This window comes from Coregonus clupeaformis, chromosome 10 (assembly GCF_020615455.1).
Source record: "Coregonus clupeaformis isolate EN_2021a chromosome 10, ASM2061545v1, whole genome shotgun sequence".
In the NCBI taxonomy this organism is placed as follows: domain Eukaryota; kingdom Metazoa; phylum Chordata; class Actinopteri; order Salmoniformes; family Salmonidae; genus Coregonus; species Coregonus clupeaformis.
Window position 1 is genome coordinate 20,266,882 of NC_059201.1, and position 21,554 is coordinate 20,288,435.

At 43.7% G+C, this 21,554-nt stretch overlaps 1 protein-coding gene across 2 annotated transcripts; it reads left to right on the top strand.

Moving 5' to 3' along the window:
* The first annotated feature begins 924 nt into the window (after nt 1-924).
* On the top strand, nt 925-21,140 carry nucks1a (nuclear casein kinase and cyclin-dependent kinase substrate 1a). Of its 2 annotated transcripts, XM_041888311.2 has the most exons (8): nt 926-1,201; nt 7,948-7,997; nt 8,084-8,180; nt 8,469-8,515; nt 14,421-14,570; nt 14,660-14,806; nt 18,661-18,819; nt 18,980-21,140. In XM_041888311.2, the coding sequence occupies exons 1-8, from the start codon at nt 1,185-1,187 to the stop codon at nt 19,246-19,248; spliced, it is 936 nt and encodes a 311-aa protein (XP_041744245.1). In that variant the 5' UTR covers nt 926-1,184; the 3' UTR covers nt 19,249-21,140. The 2 variants fall into 2 exon arrangements, with proteins under 2 accessions (XP_041744246.1, XP_041744245.1); XM_041888312.2 differs by lacking the exon at nt 18,661-18,819 and having other exon boundaries at nt 925-1,201.
* Nucleotides 21,141-21,554: the final 414 nt, after the last annotated feature.

The following is a 21,554-nucleotide window of genomic DNA, read 5'->3' on the forward strand; positions in this document are numbered from 1 at the left end:
CAGGTGGTCGCCTCCGTCTTCCATACACAAGCGCTGTAACATGGAAACATGGCCTTGTGGGAACCCTAACCCTTTAAAAATGTGTAGTAGTTCAACATTATTTTGTATTATTATTACTCATCGATATGAAAGTTAAGTTCCAAATGTTTCCAAAACTGTTCTGCCTAAACTTATTTACGTTTAGACTGGGCTTCGGAGCAGTGTCTGTGCATTTGCCCTGGTCGGCAGACAGGTTAGTGAATATACGGCATATGTTTAGCATTACTGTCTATGAAAGGGCTACTCAGTATATTGACAGGGAGAAACTATAGATGTCAAACCTGACACATTTTTCTGTTTAAATATTCTTTGCATTTCACATCAGATTATTGTTTGGACATTATGATATTGGTGAGGAGGCTATGAATGTTCACTTTTTCAGACTGTAGAACAACATTTATACCTGACTGTCTTCTGTGCAATTCATTTAGCAACTTAGATCTACCAGGTAGGCCAATTCTGTTGCCTGGGAATGGCTGCCTGGGGGTGCCTGAGGATACGTACAGTGTCAGGACCACAAGCCCCCTTCAGTGGAAAATATATGACAAATGAATATGCATTGCCTACTATAGCCATTCATGTAAGTACTATGCTGGCCGCGCATCATTTCCAACAGAAAGTTACATTGCGGTCATTTCGGACACAAACTCCGGCAACTTGCATCCACACTGAGGGCCTCTTTTTGTTTTCTTAGCAGTGCTGTCTCAACCTATCCTTGAAAGGGGGGAGGGTAAATGGGTTGAACCACTGGGTTTGATGACCAACTAGAATTTCCAACCAAAAAGGAAATCATAATTCAAACTGCCCAATCGAAGCTTTGGAGTGTTGATGCTCTCCTTTCAGCAGCGAGGATGGGCGGTCCTCTGTGCCAAGAGCCCGCCTTAGAGCCAATCAGTTAGGTTGCGCACATGCTGCAGTTTCAGTTTGTTTTATTCACCATTTTGAGTAGCCGAAGGTAAAATTTAAACTAAAATCGCGTTTGGAAAAGAAATTAGTTCCCGTATTTTTCGTTTTACGCAGTAGCTCAGGCGTTGGAACGTTTCGTTGCGCCCTTTGGAGTTGCAGAGCGGGACGATTTCATTTTTATTTCACTGGATTTCATTTCCCCTTTCTTACATTCTTAACCTCTACAGTATTTCTGCAAAATGTCAAGACCAGTGAGGTACGTTTTTCTAATATGTCCTTCGCTGAGGCAGTACGGCGTGCACGCTGCCTTTACAGGAGACACGTACGTCTCTACCATGTTGTGGTTTTGGCCACAGTTCCGTTTATTTTATGAAACATTTATGTAAATGTTTTTTTTCTCCTTGTGCACGCACTTGCTAGCATGAATCCTTGCAATGTGGACTGTTCATTCGCCATGGCGGGGTGAAAATGCCTGTATTGCGCGCGCCTTGGCGAGTGGTGCATCTGGTGTGAATCATGCCTAGAAAACCGATCCAACTCGAGTATCATTTGGTGCGCTACCCTTATGTTTCAGTTGTATTTACCTTGGTTTTATGTGTCCCTGGAATGTGGTATGTCATGGTATTTTGTGTGTGAGGGGAGGTAGACCAGACTGGGGAATATGGCTACCCATTCATCCACGGGAGCCTCTGAAACGCTAATAAAAACCAGGACTGTCGGTGGACATCGGCTCATGGGATGTGATCTTATTAGCACGCAGCCTAGCGACGTCTACACTACTCCAAGTAGGCTATCCACCATTGAAACGCAATTGTCTTATATATTCTATGGTCTTATTAGGGAACAATGAAATGTGGAAGGGGCGACGGCAACCTGTTGGTTTTGAGTGAAAACGCGGTACGAGAAAGGGAGAGCAGAGGAACTACATTTTCACTGATAGCAGGGGGGCGGAATGGCTTTAGAAGTCACCCCACCCCCCACGCCTAGCTCTTCGCTACCTGAAAAGACCGAGAGGGTCGCATTTGAGCGAAGAAAATCAGCTATTTCGCAAGATAAACACAAATGGACGATGGTTGTTATTAAAATGTAACTTATTATCGGAAGCGACTGTTGCAACATTGTAACCGCAAACTATGTAACCGATATTGCAACTAAGTAGCAATGTGGCGTCGATAATTGCCCCTCTTGCTCCCGTTTTTTCCAGGTAATGCATGGGTCCCTCGATATTTTTTTTTGGGGGGGGTTCGTTTGAGCTCATGACGATCGCTTTTCTAGTGGTGGTCAGGGCTTTGTCTTTCGGCCTATGTGTCTTCACGGTGGCGACAGGGCCTGCGTTTGTAAAAGCGTTTATTGCCCTAACTTCCCTTGCTCCCACTAGCACATTTACAGACCTATATCCATCCTGCCCTGCCTTTCGAAAGTATTTGAAAGCCAAGTTAACAAACAGATCACCGACCATTATGAATCCCACCATACCGCTGGTCATGGGTGCACCTCAGCCACGCTCAAGGTCCTAAACTATATTATAACCGCAATCGATAAAATACAGTACTGTGCAGCTGTCTTCATCGACCTGGCCAAGGCTTTCGACTCTGTCAATCACCGCATTCTTATTGGCAGACTAAATAGCCTTGGTTTCTCAAATGACTGCCTCGCCTGGTTCACCAACTACTTCTCAGATAGAGTTCAATGTGTCAAATCGGAGGGCCTGTTGTCTGGACCTCTGGCAGTCTCTATGGGGGTGCCACAGGGTTCAATTCTCGGGCCGACTCTATTTTCTGTATATCAATGATGTCGCTCTTGCTGCTGGTGACTCTCTGATCCACCTCTACGCAGACGACACCATTTTGTATACATCTGGCCCTTCATTGGAAACTGTGTTAACAAATCTCCAAACAAGCTTCAATGCCATAACACTCCTTCCGTAGCCTGCAATTGCTCTTAAACGCTAGTAAAACTAAATGCATGCTCTTCAATCGAACGCTGCTTGCGCCCGCCCGACTAGAATCACTACTCTCGGCAGGTCTGACTTAGAATATGTGGACAACTACAAACACCTAGGTGTCTGGTTGGACCGTAAACTCCTCCTTCTCACTTTAAGCATCTCCAATCCAAAGTGAAATCTAGAATCAGCTTCTTATTTCGCAAAACAAAGCCTCTTTCACTCACGCTGCCAAACATGCCCTCGTAAAACTGACTATACTATACTGACTTCGGCGATGTTATTTACAAAATAGCCTCCAACACTCTACTCAGCAAATTGGATGTAGTCTATCACAGTGCCATCCGTTTTACATTACATTTACGTCATTTAGCAGACGCTCTTATCCAGAGCGACTTACAAATTGGTGCATTCACCTTATAATAGGCAGTGGGACAACCACTTTACCAATTTATTTATTTTAATTTTTTGAGTATATTTTTAATTTTCATTTGTTTTATGTTTTCTTATTTTTTGTGGGGGTGGGGTAGGGTTTTCTCACCAAAGCCCCATATACTACCCACCATTGTGACCTGTACGCTCTCGTTGGCTGGCCCTCACTACATATTCGTCGCCAAACCCACTGGCTCCAGGTCATCTATAAATCACTGCTAGGAAAATCCCCGCCTTATCTTAGCTCATTGGTCACCATAGCAACACCCACCCGTAATATGCGCTCCAGCAGGTATATCTCACTGGTCATCCCCAAAGCCAACACCTCCTTTGGCCGCCATTCCTTCCAGTTCTCTGCTGCCAATGACTGGAACAAATTGCAAAAATCTCTGAAGCTGGAGACACTTATCTCCCTCACTATATTTAAGCATCAGTTGTCAGAGCAGCTTACCGATCACTGCACCTGTACACAGCCCATCTGTATTTAGCCCACCCAACTACCTCATCCCCATATTGTTATTTATTTTGGTCATTTGCACCCCAGTATCTCTATTTGCACATCATCTTCTGCACAGCTAACACTCCAGTGTTAATACTAAATTGTAATTATTTTGCACTATGGCCTATTTATTGCCTTGCCTCCATAACTTACTACATTTGCACACACTGTATATATATATTTTCTATTTTTGACTTTATGTTTTTGTTTGTCCCATATGTAACTCTGTGTTTTTATCGCACTGCTTTGCTTTATCTTGGCCAGGTCGCAGTTGTAAATGAGAACTTGTTCTCAACTGGCCTACCTGGTTAAATAAAGGTTAAATAAAAAATTAAATTAACCATATGTGGTACTATGGTAGCTTATAATTACTATTACAGACAATGTTTCCAATCACTTTAGTGTGTGTTAGGAGGTCAGGGGGATGGGAAAATAGAAGGATGTGTGTGTATACGAGAGCAAGACCACTGTAGGCCCGTGTAGCTCAGTTGGTAGAGCATGGCGCTTGCAACGCCAGGGTTGTGGGTTCGTTTCCCACGGGGGGCCAGTATGAAAATGTATGCACTCACTAACTAAGTCGCTCTGGTTAGGAGCGTCTGCTAAATGACTAAAATGTAAATGTATATAGGTTATGTATGCCTCATGCCTGTGTGTGTGTATTACATCACAGCTCTGAAGGTGTGTATTACATTTAGCACCTGCCTGTGGTCAGCTGTGTGTCACCTGCAGCACTGGTCTGTAGTGTGTGTTTTAACCCATTCCACTCATCCACTTTCCCAAATGAGCCCTTGAAACTGAAGAAGTGAGACACGAGCATCCAGTTTACTAGAGAAACTAGCCCCATCTGTGTGAGGGAACTTTAAAAACAAAACGCATACTGCTGATGCATGATTGATGGCTGAGTGTGTTTGGGGGTGTGGCGGAATAGAGGGAACTGAAGTGGATGAAATCCTGTTGCGCCTTGATTTGGAATGATTGGAAATACATTGCGTTGGCTGCATGAGATGAGAAGAACCGTACAGAGTTGGGCATCTTATATGAACCGGGTGTGGTTCCTAGAGTTATGTTTGTCTAATCTGGGTCCATCTTTGCCCTTCTGACTCTACATTACATTGAAGTCATTGAATCTTTCTTTTGATTCGCTGAGGGGAATTGATCAAATTGTGAAACGTTCGATCTAAAATCCTCGATTGTGATACGTTTTTGGAAACCTTGAGCACAATTTATAATCCAAAAACAACTTTACTAATACAAAAGTTGTATTTGTCACATGCGCCGAATACAACCGGTGTAGACCATACCGTGAAATGCTTACTTACAAGCCCTTAACCAAGAATGCAGTTTTAAGAAAATATTTATTAAATAAAGTAAAAAGTAACACAATAAAATTATTGAGACAATAGTAAATAGTAATATGCCATTTAGCAGACGCTTTTATCCAAAGCGACTTACAGTCATGTGTGCATACATTTTTACGTATGGGTGGTCCCGGCGATCGAACCCACTACCCTGGCGTTACAAGCGCCATGCTCTACCAATTGAGCTACAGAGGACCACATGCTATGTGCGGGGGTACAGGTTAGTCGAGGTAATTTGTACATGTAGGTAGGGGTAGAGTGACTATGCATAGATAATAAACGGCGAGTAGCAGCAGTGTAAAAACAGGGGGGGGTTAATGTAAATAGTCCGGGTGGCCATTTTATTAATTGTTCAGCAGTCTTATGGCTTGGGGGGTAGAAGCTGTTAAGGAGCCTTTTGGACCTAGACTTGGCATTCCAGTACCGCTTGCCGTGCAGTAGCAGAGAGAACAGTCTATGAGTTGGGGGACTGGAGTCTTTGACACTTTTTTTTTGCCTTCCTCTGACACCGCCTAGTATAGAGGTCCTGGATGGCAGGTAGCTTGGCCCCAGTGATGTATTGGACCGCACGCACTACCCTCTGTTGGCGCCTTACGGTCGGAAGCCGAGCAGTTGCCATACCAGGCATTGATGCAACCGGTCAGGATGCTGTCGATTGTGCAGCTGTATAACTTTCTGGGGGCCCATGACAAATCTTTTCAGTCTCCTGAGGGGGAATAGGCGTTGTCGTGTCCTCTTCACGACTGTCTTGGTGTGTTTGGATCATGATAGCTTGTTGGTGATGTGGACACCAAGGAACTCGAAGCTCTCAACCTGCTCCACTACAGCCCTGTTGATGTGAATAAGGGCTTGTTTCCTTTGTCTTGCTCAAGTTGAGGGAGAGGTTGTTATCCTGGCACCACACTGCCAGGTCTCTGACCTCCTCCCTATAGGCTGTCTCATCGTTGCCGGTGATCAGACCTGCCAGCAAACTTAATGATGGTGTTGGAGTCATGACCTGCCTTTCAAAGCACTTCATAGCTAACGACGTTGGTGGTATTCATTTAGGCATGTTACCTTTTCTCGTTCTTGGGCACAGGGACTATTGTGGTCTGCTTGAAACATGTAGGTATTACAGACTCGGTCAGGGAGAGGTTGAAAATGTCAGTGAAGACACTTGCCAGTTGGTCCTTTGCATGCTCTGGGTACATGTCCTGGTAATCCGTCTGGCACCGCGGCCTTGTGAATATTGACTGGTTTAAAGGTCTTGCTCTCATGCATGCTTCAGTGTTGCTTGCCTCAAAGCGAGCATAAAAGGCATTTAGCCCATCTGGTAGACTCGTGTCACTGTGCAGCTCGCGGCTGGGTTTCCCTTTGTAGTCCGTAATAGTTTGCAAGTTCACATCCAATGAGCGTCAGAGCCGGTGTAATCCATGGCTTCTGGTTGGGATATGTACGAACGGTCACTTTGGGGACGACGTCGTCGATGCACTTATTGATGAAGCCGGTGACTGTGGTATACTCCTCAATGCCATTGGATGAATCCCGAAACATATTCCAGTCTGTTGGCAAAACAGTCCTGTAGCGTAGCATTCGCATCATCTGACCACTTTCGTTTTGAGCGAGTCACTGGTACTTCCTGCTTTGGTTTTTGCTTTTAAGCAGGAATCAGGAGGATAGAATTTTGCCTTGTTTCCTATCGAAATGCATTGAAAATTGTGCACTGTCTCTTTAAGAATGTCACGTTTGGGTGTGATGACATGCAATTCATTCATTGCTATGATCATTTGATCTCCTGAAGAAGCTGTCCTTTTAACATTCTTTCTGTGCCCCCAAATGTTTGGATATACTGCTAAAGTTGCCAGGTTGTTAGCCAGCTAATGAGGTAACGTCATGACTGAACAAGGTGTTAACGGCCCGCAACATGGTTTACCTGGGTGGTAGGTAGCCTAGATGTTAATAGTGTCGGACAAGTAACCAAAATGTCGCTGGTTCGAATCCCGAGCCGACTAGGTGGGGAAAAAATATGTGCCCTTGAGCAAGGCACTTAACCATAATTGCTCATGTAAGTCTCTCTGGATAAGAGCGTCTGCTAAAGGACTAAAAAAAGTTAAATGGTTTATGAATGTAAAATGCGGCCCACCAACGGCGAAGCATCCAGCAAAACGTAGCGCAGATAATATGGTCACAACTTTTGAACGGTTTGGGCTAGAGACAAGCAGTTCTCTGTGTAGTAATGCATCTTTTTCATGAATCTTAATTTTTATATAGCGCACTCTGAAAAAGCGGTACAGCAACGCCAAATCATTAAAACAATTATACTCTGGCTGATAACTGCTGCTCCCAAATTAAAATTACAGGTTTGCACAGAAATATGTGACCAAAATGGTCGCACTTAGAGCCCTGTCCTCCAAATAGCTTTCATCCACCCTGTGTGTTGATCGGTGCAGATGAAGGAGAGGAAGCCACGTTAGACTATTGACTTGTACCCTATTTCAGGGATGGGCAACTCCAGTCCTGGAGGGGCTGATTGGTGTCACAGCTAACACAACTGGCTCCAATAACGAACTAATCATGAACTTCAGTTTAATTTTTTCGTTTAATCAGCTATGTTTGCTACGGATGGGGGGTAAAGTGTTAACTCCCCCTGACAGCATGTAACTGTTAGTGAAAGGCTGTCATGATGATGATGACGATGATTATTATTTCTGCATGTTTTGTCCTACGACAACAGTCCTCATCCTACCGACTATAAACAGGAGAGGAAATCTCTGTTTGTGTTTACTTCACAGGAACAAGAAGGTGGTGAATTACTCACAATTCCAGGAGTCTGATGACGCAGGTGAGAGAGCGAGAGTTTGTGTGTGCAACTGCAACCCCTCTCCCCTGTAAACTGTGTGTTTAACCCCTTTTTTTCTTCCCTTGTAGATGAGGAGTATGGGAAGAACTCCGACAAGCCTAAGAAGCCTCGTGCGGCTCCTCGCGAGGTGAAGCGCAAGCGATCAAAGAACTCTCAGGAGGACAGGTGAGCCCAGAGAACAGCAGCACAAGGCTGAATCCTAACTCTCAGGAGGACAGGTGAGCCAAGAGAACAGCAGCACAAGGCTGAATCCTAACTCTCAGGAGGACAGGTGAGCCCAGAGAACCGCAGCACAAGGCTGAATCTTGACTCAAACTTCAGGGAACATCTTCCATTGGCATCATGCATGATTTAGAAATAAGAGTTGAGGGCGTTCAACTCAAGATTTGGTGGTTCTATTAAAAAGCAGACTTGGTGTGTATCTTGTTGCTCAATTGTTGTTTTTTGTTTCAGTGAGGATTCTGATGAAAAACTCTCCAAATCCAAAAATGATTCAGCAGGTAAGCCATTCTGACATTTCCATTCATCAACTGGTTGATTAACAATATTATGTTTGTGATAGATCTATGAATTATGATAAATCTATGATCCCTTTCAGAAGTGGAAATGTTGTTCAAGCTTGGTCTTGGGGTTAGGGAAAATGTCCTGAAGAGGAGGCTATGGTTAGAGGTTAGGATCCAGATAGTGATTGGGGGGAGAAATCGATACAGTTAAATATATTATTTCTGACTATGTATTGTTTTGACAATATCGCTATATAATTTTTTCACTACTTTATTAACCTTTATTTAAACAGGGAGTCACATAAAAACTATTTATACTGAACAAAAATATATGCACCATGTGAAGTGTTGGTCCCATGTTTCATGAGCTGAAATATTTACAAAAAGCTTATTTCGCAACAACAAAAATCACTAATTTGTTTACATCCCTTTTAGAGAGCATTTCTCCTTTGCCAAAATAATCCATCCACCAGACAGGTGTGGTATGTCAAGAAGCTGCTTAAACAGCATGATCATTACACAGGTGCACCTTGTGCTGGGGACAATAAAAGGCCACTCTAAAATGTGCAGTTTTGTCACACAACACAATGCCACAGATGTCTCATGTTTTGAAGGAGAATGCAATTGGTATGCTGACTGCAGGAATGTCCACACCAGCCCAGGACCTCCACATCCGGCTTCATCACCTGCGGGATCATCTGAGACCAGACAGCTGATGAAACTGGGTTGGCACAACCGAAGAATTTCTGCACAAACTGTCAGAAACCATTTCAGGGAAGCTCATCTGCGTGCTTGTCCTCACCAGGGTCTTAATCTGACTGCAGTTCGGCTTCGTAACCGACATCAGTGGACAAATGCTCACTTTCGATGGCCACTGGCTCGCTGGAGTAATGTGCTATTCAGGGATGTATCACTGTTTCAACTGTACCGGGCAGATGGCAGACAGCATGTATGGTGTCGTGTGGGCTAGCGGTTTGCTGATGTCAACGTTGTGAACAGACGGCCCCATGGTGGCGGTGTGGTTATGGTATGGGCAGACAGATACAGTGGGGGGAAAAAAGTATTTAGTCAGCCACCCATTGTGCAAGTTCTCCCACTTAAAAAGATGAGAGAGGCCTGTAATTTTCATCATGGGTACACGTCAACTATGACAGACTAAATTCGGAAAAAAAATCCAGAAAATCACATTGTAGGATTTTTAATAAATGTATTTGCAAATTATGGTGGAAAATAAGTATTTGAGACCAAAGAGCTGTCAAAGGACACCAGAAACAAAATTGTAGACCTGCACCAGGCTGGGAAGACTGAATCTGCAATAGGTAAGCAGCTTGGTTTGAAGAAATCAACTGTGGGAGCAATTATTAGGAAATGGAAGACATACAAGACCACTGATAATCTCCCCTCTGGAAGATCTCACCCCGTGGGGTCAAAATGATCACAAGAACGGTGAGCAAAAATCCCAGAACCACACGGGGGGACCTAGTGAATGACCTGCAGAGAGCTGGGACCAAAGTAACAAAGCCTACCATCAGTAACACACTACGCCGCCAGGGACTCAAATCCTGCAGTGCCAGACGTGTCCCCCTGCTTAAGCCAGTACATGTCCAGGCCCGTCTGAAGTTTGCTAGAGTGCATTTGGATGATCCAGAAGAGGATTGGGAGAATGTCATATGGTCAGATGAAACCAAAATAGAACTTTTTGGTAAAAACTCAACTCGTTGTGTTTGGAGGACAAAGAATGCTGAGTTGCATCCAAAGAACACCATACCTACTGTGAAGCATGGGGGTGGAAACATCATGCTTTGGGGCTGTTTTTCTGCAAAGGGACCAGGACGACTGATCCGTGTAAAGGAAAGAATGAATGGGGCCATGTATCGTGAGATTTTGAGTGAAAACCTCCTTCCATCAGCAAGGGCATTGAAGATGAAACGTGGCTGGGTCTTTCAGCATGACAATGATCCCAAACACACCGCCCGGGCAACGAAGGAGTGGCTTCGTAAGAAGCATTTCAAGGTCCTGGAGTGGCCTAGCCAGTCTCCAGATCTCAACCCCATGGAAAATCTTTGGAGGGGAGTTGAAAGTCCGTGTTGCCCAGCGACAGCCCCAAAACATCACTGCTCTAGAGGAGATCTGCATGGAGGAATGGGCCAAAATACCAGCAACAGTGTGTGAAAACCTTGTGAAGACTTACAGAAAACGTTTGACCTGTGTCATTGCCAACAAAGGGTATATAACAAAGTATTGAGAAACTTTTGTTATTGACCAAATACTTATTTTCCACCATAATTTGCAAATAAATTCATTAAAAAATCCTACAATGTGATTTTCTGGATTTCTTTTCCTCATTTTGTCTGTCATAGTTGACGTGTACCTATGATGAAAATTACAGGCCTCTCTCATCTTTTTAAGTGGGAGAACTTGCACAATTGGTGGCTGACTAAATACTTTTTTCCCCCACTGTATATACTACGGACAACAAACACAATTGCATTTTATCGATGGCAATGTGAATGCACAGAGAGACCGTGACAAGATTCTGAGGCCCATTGTGGTGCCATTAATTCGCTGCCATCACATGTTTCAGCATGATCATGCACGGCCCCATGTCGTAAGGATCTGTACACAATTCCTGGAAGCTGAAAATGTCCCAGTTCTTCCATGTCCTGCATACTCACCGGACATGTCACCCATTGGGCATGTTTTGGATGCTCTGGATCGACGTGTACCACAGCGTGTTCGAGTGCCCTCCAATATCTAGCAACTTTGCACACCCATTGAAGAGGAATGGGACAACATTCCAGAGGCCACAATAAACGGCCACAATCAACGGCCTAATAAACTATGCGAAGGAGATGTTGCGCTGCGTGAGGCAAATGGTGGTCACACCAGATAGACTGATCCACGCCCCTACCTTTAAAAAAAAATTCTCAGTCATGTGAAATCCATAGGTTAGGGCATAATTAATTCATTTCAATTGACTAATTTCCTTATGAACTGTAAATCTCTGAAATTGTTGCGTTTTAGTGTTTTTCAATGTATATAAAATAAAACACTAAATAAAATGCAACAGCCCTACAAAGACATTACAAATAAAACACAATAAAATACACATTAAACATATTTAAGAAAAGCAATCCCATTCTGTAACATTAGTCTCCAATCAATCATTGTAAATGCCTGAAAGGCACCAGAATATCTAACTGCAAGGATTTCTGCATATTGTTCCACACCTAAAAAGCAGATTTTCCCAATCCTGTGGAGACCAAAGGGATCTCCAGAGTTATCCATCCCTGAGAACGGGTTTGGTAATTTGTATGTCTGAATTTAATCAATGAAGTTATGTTCAGAGAACGTTTATGCAAGACGGCTTTGTAAATAAGAGTGCAGCTCTCTTCTTACAGACAGAGAGGTCCATGCCACATTTTTGTACAGAACACAATGATGAGTCCTAAAGACGTCCCGAGTGATAAAACGAGTTGCTGAATGGAATACTGAGTCCAATGGTTTCAAAACAGAGGCTGCCACATGCATATAAATAATGTCAGCATAGTCTATTACAGGGAGAAGCCTTGTTTGAACAATCTTCCTATTTGTGTCAGAACTGAGGCAGGATTTATTTCTATATAAAAAATGTAAAATAGATCATAGATCTCAGCTTTGTCATTTTCAATGTGTGTTTCAAAAGACAACTTGTCATCAATCCAGATACCTAAATACTCATAGTGAGAAACATGCTCAATTTGGGCTTCATTTGGAGTGCAAGTACGCATGTCCTCAGTCAACGTTACGAGACCTAGAGAACGGTATTTGCATTTAACACTAAGTTAATATCAGGAAGTGATTGTTGGATTAAGTCATGCTGAAGGTCACTAATGGCCTGCTGCACTGAAGAGGCACAGGAATAAATAACTGTAATCTGTGTAGAGATGAATGTTACAGGTGTTAACAGTATTTCCAATGTCATTTATATACAACGTGAACAACAATGGCCCCAAAATCGAACCCTGGGGTACCCCATTAAGCACTTTAAGAAATGTGGATTTAACCCTGTCTATCATAAAAGCCTTGGTTCTGTCACTAAGATAATTCTGAAACCACAAACAGGCATCAGTGCCAAGGCCTAACACGGACAACTTACTCAATATGATAGAATGATCAACTGTATCAAAAGCTTTTGACAAATCCTATAAATAGGGCAGCACAATTCATCTTAGCATCCAAAGCATTGACAATATAATTTACAACAGATGTGGTTGCAGTAATAGTACTGTGCCCTGGTCTAAACCCTGATTGATGTACATTCATAATACAGTTCACAGATTTAAAAAATATTTAAAAAAGAACGAAGTTGCACATTCACCAATGATTGAAGAATCTTAGCTAAACAAGGAACCCTTAATATGGGACAATAGTGGTCAAGATCACAACAATCACCTCCCTTATGTAGTGGCAGCGCATAAGCTTGTTTCCACACTTTAGGAATATTTCTTGATAAGTGTTTAAATTAAAGATGTGGGTTATTAAACCAACAATGACCTGGATCCAAGTGGTCGGCCCATGTAGATATCGTAATGTCAACAACACATTTTCTGTGAATTGCCAAAAGGGAAAACCCTGACTGACATTTTCTAAATTATTCAGTAAAATTCCCCCATTAACATCCAGTACATTGTCACAGTGAGTAGGCTTTTGAATTGTATCAGAGAGCCTGCAGAAATAAAATGTTAATTTAAATTATTAAATTATCAGTAATAGGGCCAGACTACATTCATTTGTAAGGGAAGAGTAGAGGAAGTACAACCCTTTTTAATTATTTCACAGTTTTCCAGAATTTATAGGGATTTCCAGTACAGTCAGTGAGTGTCTTTTACACACAGATTTCTCAATTCTCTGAAGGATTGCCAGTCCCGGCTGGAGTCAGTACTTCTAGCCATGGCCCAGGCAACATCTCTATTGCGTATGAACTCAAGATAGTTATTACAAAAATCCTTTAACCGGTCTGAGTCTTGGGTTCCTCAGGACAGGTTCAAGTCACCTGCGACCAACATCTCAGAAGTAGAAAAATAAGCTATTAAGTCAGTGGGACTAGTTAACAAACATTTCTTAGGGTGGTAGACTCCCGAACAGTTACTTGAGAATTAGAACCTAGTTGAAGACTTAAAGCTAGAAATTCAAATTGTTTAGGACTGGAAGTAGCCTTGAAGAGACACAGAAAGGTGACTTTTTGTATAGATAGCAACACCACCACCTTTGCCCGTTCTATCAGCCCTGAATACTCTAAAACCATCAATAGTAACCTCAGCATCCACCATTTTCTCAGATAACCATGTTTCTGATCAAATAAAAATATCTGGATCTGCCTGGGAAGCCCAGATCTAGTTGTAGTCCATTTTTGACGAAAGGCTGCAAACATTTAATTAATAATTAAGCTAAGTGGATTTTGACTCATCATTACCACTTACATGGGATGTGCAAATTCACAAGCATCATGCGCTCTCCCTCCTCCGCGTAAAGAAATGTGACTGCAACCAGCCACAGCGCACTCAAATTGTACCGGGAGGCGGGACAGACAGCAGACTGCGTTTCGCTGTCATCGCTCTCTTTGTGACTGACAGGCACCTATCTTATCAATAGATGGCTAGAAGATGCATATCGTTCACTCTAGCGGGAGCGTGCTCGACAGACTAGTGAATTGAAACTTTTAAATGGAAAGTAGCCTAGTTAATATGAAATCAAAAAAGTAGAAATGAATCTGTGACCGGCTGATTAGCCGACCCGGCGCTAATGGAAAACACTGCGAAGGGGGGAAGGGGACTAGGGCTATGAGAAGGGAACTAGGGCTAGTGGCCAGGAGTTGTTTTGGGACTGGGCTAGTGGTAAATGTTTTTGTGTTGGGATGCAGATGACTTTGGCAGTGACGAAGACAACGACTTTGGAGAGGAGGATGATGAGGATGGAGGGAGTGACTACGAAGCTAAACGAGGGAAAAAGGGAAAGACAGCCAAGGTGGCAAAGCCCACTAAGAGGACACCCAAGAGAAAACGACCCGCAGGTAAGAATCATACACTGAGGTGTCTGTGTGTGCGCCAGTTATAATATGACTGTGTGTGTTATAACCTGGCTACATCTTTCTGTGTGTAGATGACAGTGATGAGGAGGTGAGTCGTAAGGTGCGTACGGTGCGGCAGGCTGCCACCAAGGCTGTGTCCAAACAGAGAGAGATCTTGCTGGGAGACGGAGGCAGCGAGGACGAGGAACGCGAAGACAAGGAGGAGGCCTTCGCAGACCGTAAGTCAACCACTCAAAACAGGCCTACCCGGACCAAGCCCTTGATCATGACTCTGTTCCATTACATTACACACAAGTCATTGAACGAAGGCATCGGGCTGGGCGATATGGCCAAAATATCATATCACTGTATTTTAAAAGAATTTGACGGAAATTTATGTTTTTGAATAATAAAAGTTCTAAATTTGCTTTGAGTAGTGCGTGACCCTAGGGTGGCAACATATACATTCTAAGTAATTTGAATGGGTCTTTCTCCATTCTGATTGTTTTATACTGTTCAATTTGACCTATCTATTTCTGCATTTCCTGCACTAATTTGAGATCATTACCACACTGCCACGTAGGGTTGTACGATATGGGCAAACAACCTAGGCCTTATTTTGAACCAAATATTGCAATTGTTATTTTACTTGCGATTTAGAGCAAAACACTTGGGTGAACTGTTGGAATCATGCAAATATAATTATTATTCTAATTCTATAGGTAGAATATAATATTGGGCACTTTCAATACAGTGTTGGACATGAAAACTAATACAAATGCCAGGGATAAGTTATTGTGACAGGGTAGGAGTGTTGACAAGGGTTTCCTAGCGGACCCTATATTCTTTGGCTACATTGAATGTTTTCTCTTAGCGACTTCATGTAGCTAACATATTAATGCGTCGCGTATTCCTCTTTGATTTAGAAGATATATTTAGAAGAACAACATGCTAATTTAGGTCTACACCATCACTGGTATTATTATGCTGTACATGTATAAATAAATGTACTGAGTCAGCGCAAACGTAATTAGCTACAGTGCATTCAGAAAGTATTCAGACCCCTTCACTTTTTCCACATTTTGTTACGTTACAGCCTTATTCTAAAATGGATTAGATTGTTCCCCCCCCCCCATCAATCTACACACAATACCCCATAATGACAAAGCAAAAACAGATTTTTAGAAACTTTTGCAGAAACCTGAAATCCATGTACCTAAGTATTCAGACCCTTTACTCAGTACTTTGTTGAAGCACCTTTGGCAGCGATTACAGCCTTGAGTCTTCTTTGGTATGACGCTATAAGCTTGGCACACCTGCATTTGGGGAGTTTCTCCCATTCTTCTCCGCAGATCCTCTTAAGCTCTGTCAGGTTGGATGGGGAGCGTCGCTGCACATCAATTTTCAGGTTTCTCCAGAGATGTTCAATCGGTTTCAAGTCCGGGCTCTGGCTGGGCCAATCAAGGACATTCAGAATCTTGTCCCGAAGCCACTCCTGCGTTGTCTTGGCTGTGTGCTTAGAGTCGTTGTCCTGTTGGAAGGTGAGCCTTCGCCCCAGTCTGAGGTCCTAAGCGCTCTGGAGCAGGTTTTCATCAAGGATCTCTCTCTACTTTGCTCTGTTCATCTTTCCCTCGATCCTGACTAGTCTCCTAGTCCCTGCCGCTGAAAAACATCCCCACTGCATGATGCTGTCACCACCATGCTTCACCGTAGGGATGGTATTGACCATAAAAGCCTGATTGGTGGAGTGCTGCAGAGATGGTTGTCTTTCTGGAAGGTTCTCCCATCTCCACAGAGGAACTCTGGAGCTCTGTCAGAGTGACCATCGGGTTTGGCCGGGCGGCCAGCTCTAGGAAGAGGCTTGGTGGTTCCAAACTTCTTCCATTTAAGAATGATGGAGGCCGCTGTGTTCTTAGGGACCTTCAATGCTGCAGACATTTTTTGGTAACCTTCCCCAGATCGGTGCCTCGACATAATCCTGTCTCGGAGCTCTACGGACAATTCCTTCAACCTCATGACTTGGTTTTTGCTCTGACATGCACTGTCAACTGTGGGACCTTTATATAGACAGGTGTGTGCCTTTCCAAATAATGTCCAATCAAATGAATTTACCACAGGTGGACTCCAAGTTGTAGAAACATCTCAAGGATGATCAATGGAAACAGGATGCACCTGAGCTCAACTTCGAGTCTCATAGCAAAGGGTCTGAATACTTATGTAAATTTGCAAACATTTCTAAACCTGTTTTCGCTTTGTCATTATGGGGTATTGTGTGTAGATGAGGAAAAAAATAAATGTAATCCATTTTAGAATAAGGCTAACGTGACAAAGTGGAAAAAGTGAAGAAGTCTAAATACTTTCCGAATGCACTGTAGCTAATTACGTTTGCGCTGACTCAGTACATTTATTTGCTAGCTAGCCAGCTAACTAGCGATTAGCATTAGCGGCCAATAAGATTTAGGCCCAACTTGCTAAGAAAATACAAACTAGCTGTTTGCAGATGTAGAAACTCAAACGAATAATGTAATTGTAGAAAGCTTGTGGATTTATATTAAGAAGCAAAGTGAAAACAGCATCGTTGTCATCAACATTGTTGCATGTGCTGCAATGACCATGCAGACTGAACGCAAGTGTCTCATGGTCGAGGAACAACAAATGTGCTCCTTGAGTGACGGGGCGTGGCTAGGTCTGTGTGGAAAGCGGCATGGAGAGCGATGACTCAATTAGATAAGTAAATTATAAAAGTGGACGTACACAAGGCATATTCCATTTTATCAAACCAAACATTAAAATACCGTTATAGAAGGTAAAGTAAAAACCCAAACATGTCCGTGCATCAATACCGGTATATCGTAAAATAAGTTATACCGCCCAGCCCTACGAAGGAGTCTTCTATACGGGGGAGTGTTAAAATTGGTGTATAAAATTGAGCACACAGCCATGCAATCTCCATAGACAAACATTGGCAGTAGAATGGCCCGTACTGAAGAGCTCAGTGACTTTCTACGTGGCACCGTCATAGTCAGTTTGTCACATTTCTGCCCTGCTAGAGCTGCCCAGGTCAACTGTAAGTGCTGTTATTGTGAAGTTGAAACGTCTAGGAGCAACAACTGCTCAGCTGCAAAGTGATAGACCACACAAGCTCACAGAACGGGATCACTGAGTGCTGTAGCGCGTAAAAATCGTCTGTCCTCTGTTTCAACACTCACTGCTGAGTTCCAAACTGCCTCTGGAAGCAACGTCAGCACAAAAACTGTTCTTCTGGAGCTTCATGAAATGGGTTTCCATGGCCGAGGAGCCGCACACAAGCCTAAGATCACCATGCGCAATGCCAAGCGTCGGCTGAAGTGGTGTAAAGCTCGCCGCCATTGGACTCTGGAGCTGTGTAAACGCATTCTCTGGAGTGATGAATCACGCTTCACCATCTGGCAGTCCGACGAACAAATCTGTGTTTGGCGGATGCCAGGAGAACGCTACCTGCCCCAATGCATAGTGCCAACTGTAAAGTTTGGTGCAGGTGGAATAATGGTCTGGGGCTGTTTTTCATGGTTCGGGCTAGGCCCTTTAGTTCCAGTGAAGGAAATGTTAATGCTACAGCATGCAATTACATTCTAGACGATTCTGTGCTTCCAGCTTTGTGTCAACAGTTTGGGGAAGACCCTTTCCTGTTTCAGCATGACAATGCCCCCGTGCACAAAGCGAGGTCCATATAGAAATGGTTTGTCGAGATCGGTGTGGAAGAACTTGACTGGCTTGCACAGAGTCCTGACCTCAACCCCATCGAACACCTTTGGGATAAATTGGAATGCAGACTGCGAGCCAGGCCTAATCGCCCAACATCAGTGCCCGACCTCACTAATGCTCTTTTGACTGAATGGAAGCAAGTCCCCGCAGCAATGTTCAAACATCTAGTGGAAAGCCTTCCCAGAAGACTGGAGGCTGTTGTAGCAGCAAAGGGGGGACCAACTACATATTAATGCCAATGATTTTGGAATGAGATGTTTGACGAGCAGGTGACCACATTCTTTTGGCCATGTAGTGTATTTTTCAGGTGAAATTACCAATAATCACCACCTCGTCCTCCTCTCTCTAGCTGATGAGTCGGGCAGTGATGAAGACTTCATGGTTGAGGATGATGATGATAGTGACTATGGCCGCTCCAAGAGCAAGAGGAGCAGCAAGAAGGTGATCAAACGGAGCCGGCCGGAAAGGAAGGAAAAGAAATCCCCCAAACCACGACTAAAGGCCACTGGTAGGACCGCTCACCATGAATCAATCACCCATATCCTTCAGAACTGCAAGCATCGGTTGTTAAATGTTTTTTTCAGATAATGTGTAAGTATCTTCCCAGCCTCATAACGTCATTGAATGAATGTGTATCCATAACTTTGTGTGTGCTTCTCCTCCCCCAGTGACCCCCAGCCCAATGAAAGGAAAGGGTAAAGGTCGCCCCAGTGCTGCTAAGGCCCTGGAGAAGAGCTCGCCCAAAGAGGAGGAGGAAGAGGAGGAGCCAGAGAGCCCTTTGGAGGAGGAAGAGGAGGAGGTGGTGAAGAAAGACTCCTCCCCCGCACCCAAGAAAACGAAGGAGGCACCCGGGAAGGAGAAGAAGGAAAAGGAAGATGAGGAGGAGGAGGAAGAGGAGGACGGATCGGAAGAGGACGTGCCCTCTGGGGAAGACTAGACCCACAGAAGTCCCACCTCTCTCTCTCTCCCCCCTCCCCTTCCCTCTCTCTCTTTACCTTCTCAAGTTTTTGTTTCTCTTGGTTTAGAGTTTATTTTGGTTTCATTGGTGGCCTGGCTCAATGGTTTGAACCTCATTTGTTGTTTAGTGTTAGTTGTTTAGTGTCTGGCTTCCCGTAACTGACTGACTGACTGACTGAGGACATGGTATCTGTGTGCATGAGATCATGCATACCATATGGCTGTGAGGGATGGAAGGAAAGAACAAGTGAGATTTTACTCCATCTCTCTGAACATGTCCCATCCCTCCATCCCTGTCCCCTCTGCTCAGCTACACCTCCCTCCACTGGCACACCTCTCCTCTCCTTTCTCATCTCCCTCTCTGCAGTGACTGCATTAGTCTTTCCTACACAAGTCTGTGTGAATCTCAAAAAACGGTTTCTTTAGGCTTTGTTAGTTTGCCTTTTTCTGAGAGCTCCGTGCTAGTGGACATCCGTCCTCAACAGTCGCTTGGAGTGTAGAGTCACTAGTTTTCTTTCTGCAGGCTGATGTGTGTGTGTGTGTGCAAGTGAGCCTTCTATAAAAAAATAAATTCTAGCCATCTTCTTTCTCTGCTGAGTTCTCCATTCCCCTCTCCTCCCCAAGTAATCTCTGGTCTGACATGACTGAATAGGTGAAAGCTATGTAGAATAACCCTTGCTTGACCTATCCAGGAGAGTTAGATCAGTGATTACTGAGCCCTGGGTTTGTTCAGCCAGTCTGGGTTTCTATCTCTATCCTGGTTTCTCAGTGGACTGCTGTTGTCCAATCAAAGCACTTTTTTATTCACTGTGCCACACTACCCATTGGTTTAGTTACAGCCCAACGCTGACTAATCAGAGAAGGCCACACTGGAGACTCTTTGAGGGAGGATATGTCAGCGTGTTTCCTGTCTGTCTATTTCCCTGTTGTATCTAGATTGTTCTCCCTCAGTTCCTGTGCCCACTAACCCCATAGCGCTGTGCCAACACTGACAGTGCTTTTTAAACTCAAACACAACACGTTTTAAGGAAGGTTTTACGGTTGTTATTTTAATGTTAACTTGGTTGAATTAATGCTGTTCTATTTCCCCCTACTCTGAGGTTACGCTCTGGCCCTGTGTCAAGGACCTTCAGTTTAACACATACATATTCAATAACAAAACAAGCTTTGTGTAACTGTTCAGTCATGTGCTTTGAGATCAATTGTTTTTATTGTATTATAAAGCAAATAGGCAGAATAATCGGCATTGGACAAATAGCAATCAGCACACGTCCAACACATTTTTTCATGATATTCAATATAACAGTACATTCATATTACAAGGAACAGAGTTGAAGATCACTTTGGAGTAGCGGTGTGTTATTGTGCTTTAGACCGAGAGATTACTCTGAGCGTCTGCGATGTGCTGTAAACGGTTATTTGTGTGGTGAGCGAGGGGGTCATGGAAGCAGGTTCTAGATCAGCCCTAAGAGAGCCTGTTTGTTTGCTGTGCTGGTACTACCATTGTGCGGGTGTGATGGAGCACACACTCAAGGGATTTGGTGTTTCCTCACCCTAGACCCTCTACCATTTGGTTTGTGGTTCAGAGATTTTGGATGCCTCTGTGCTAGGCATGACACATGCATACACCGTACACACATGCCAGCAGACACACACACACTACCCTGGTATGGCCAGAGCATCCTTTCATTGTTCAACCCTTTGTGCCAGGCATCCACAAGCTTTTTTTAAATTGAATCGAGAGTTGTTTTTTTGAGAGGCCCTAAAATGAATGTTTTTTTTGTTGGTTTGTTTTAATTCTCTATTCAGATTTTTTGTAATGTTTGTTTTTTAAGAAAATTAATAAAATGTATCTTGATTTTAAAGAGAAAAGTCGACCCAATCCATCTGTTTTTCTGCTGGGTTTAGGAAGACTGGGAGAGCAGACCCAGCAATCCCTCCTTTCTGTTCCACTCTCCTCCTTTTCTCTCATTCTATCACTCATCTCACGTGCTCTCCCTCTCCTGCACTCAGCTCATACTCACTCCTTCCCTCTCTCTCACACACACATGGCTCATTCCCCTCAGACAGAAGTAGTCAGGGTGTTGATGTAGTCAACAGTGATGCTGGCTAATGTTTCACTCCATACCTCTCCTCTACATCCAAGAAACACTAGCTGCATTTCCCCTACTCTGCCCTTCACAGATCTGATAGGACTGGATAAGTGACAGCAATAGAGCCCCACAGTGGAGGTGTCATAATACCCATAAAACCTACCGGTCAAACAGGGAAATGGTTCCAATTGTT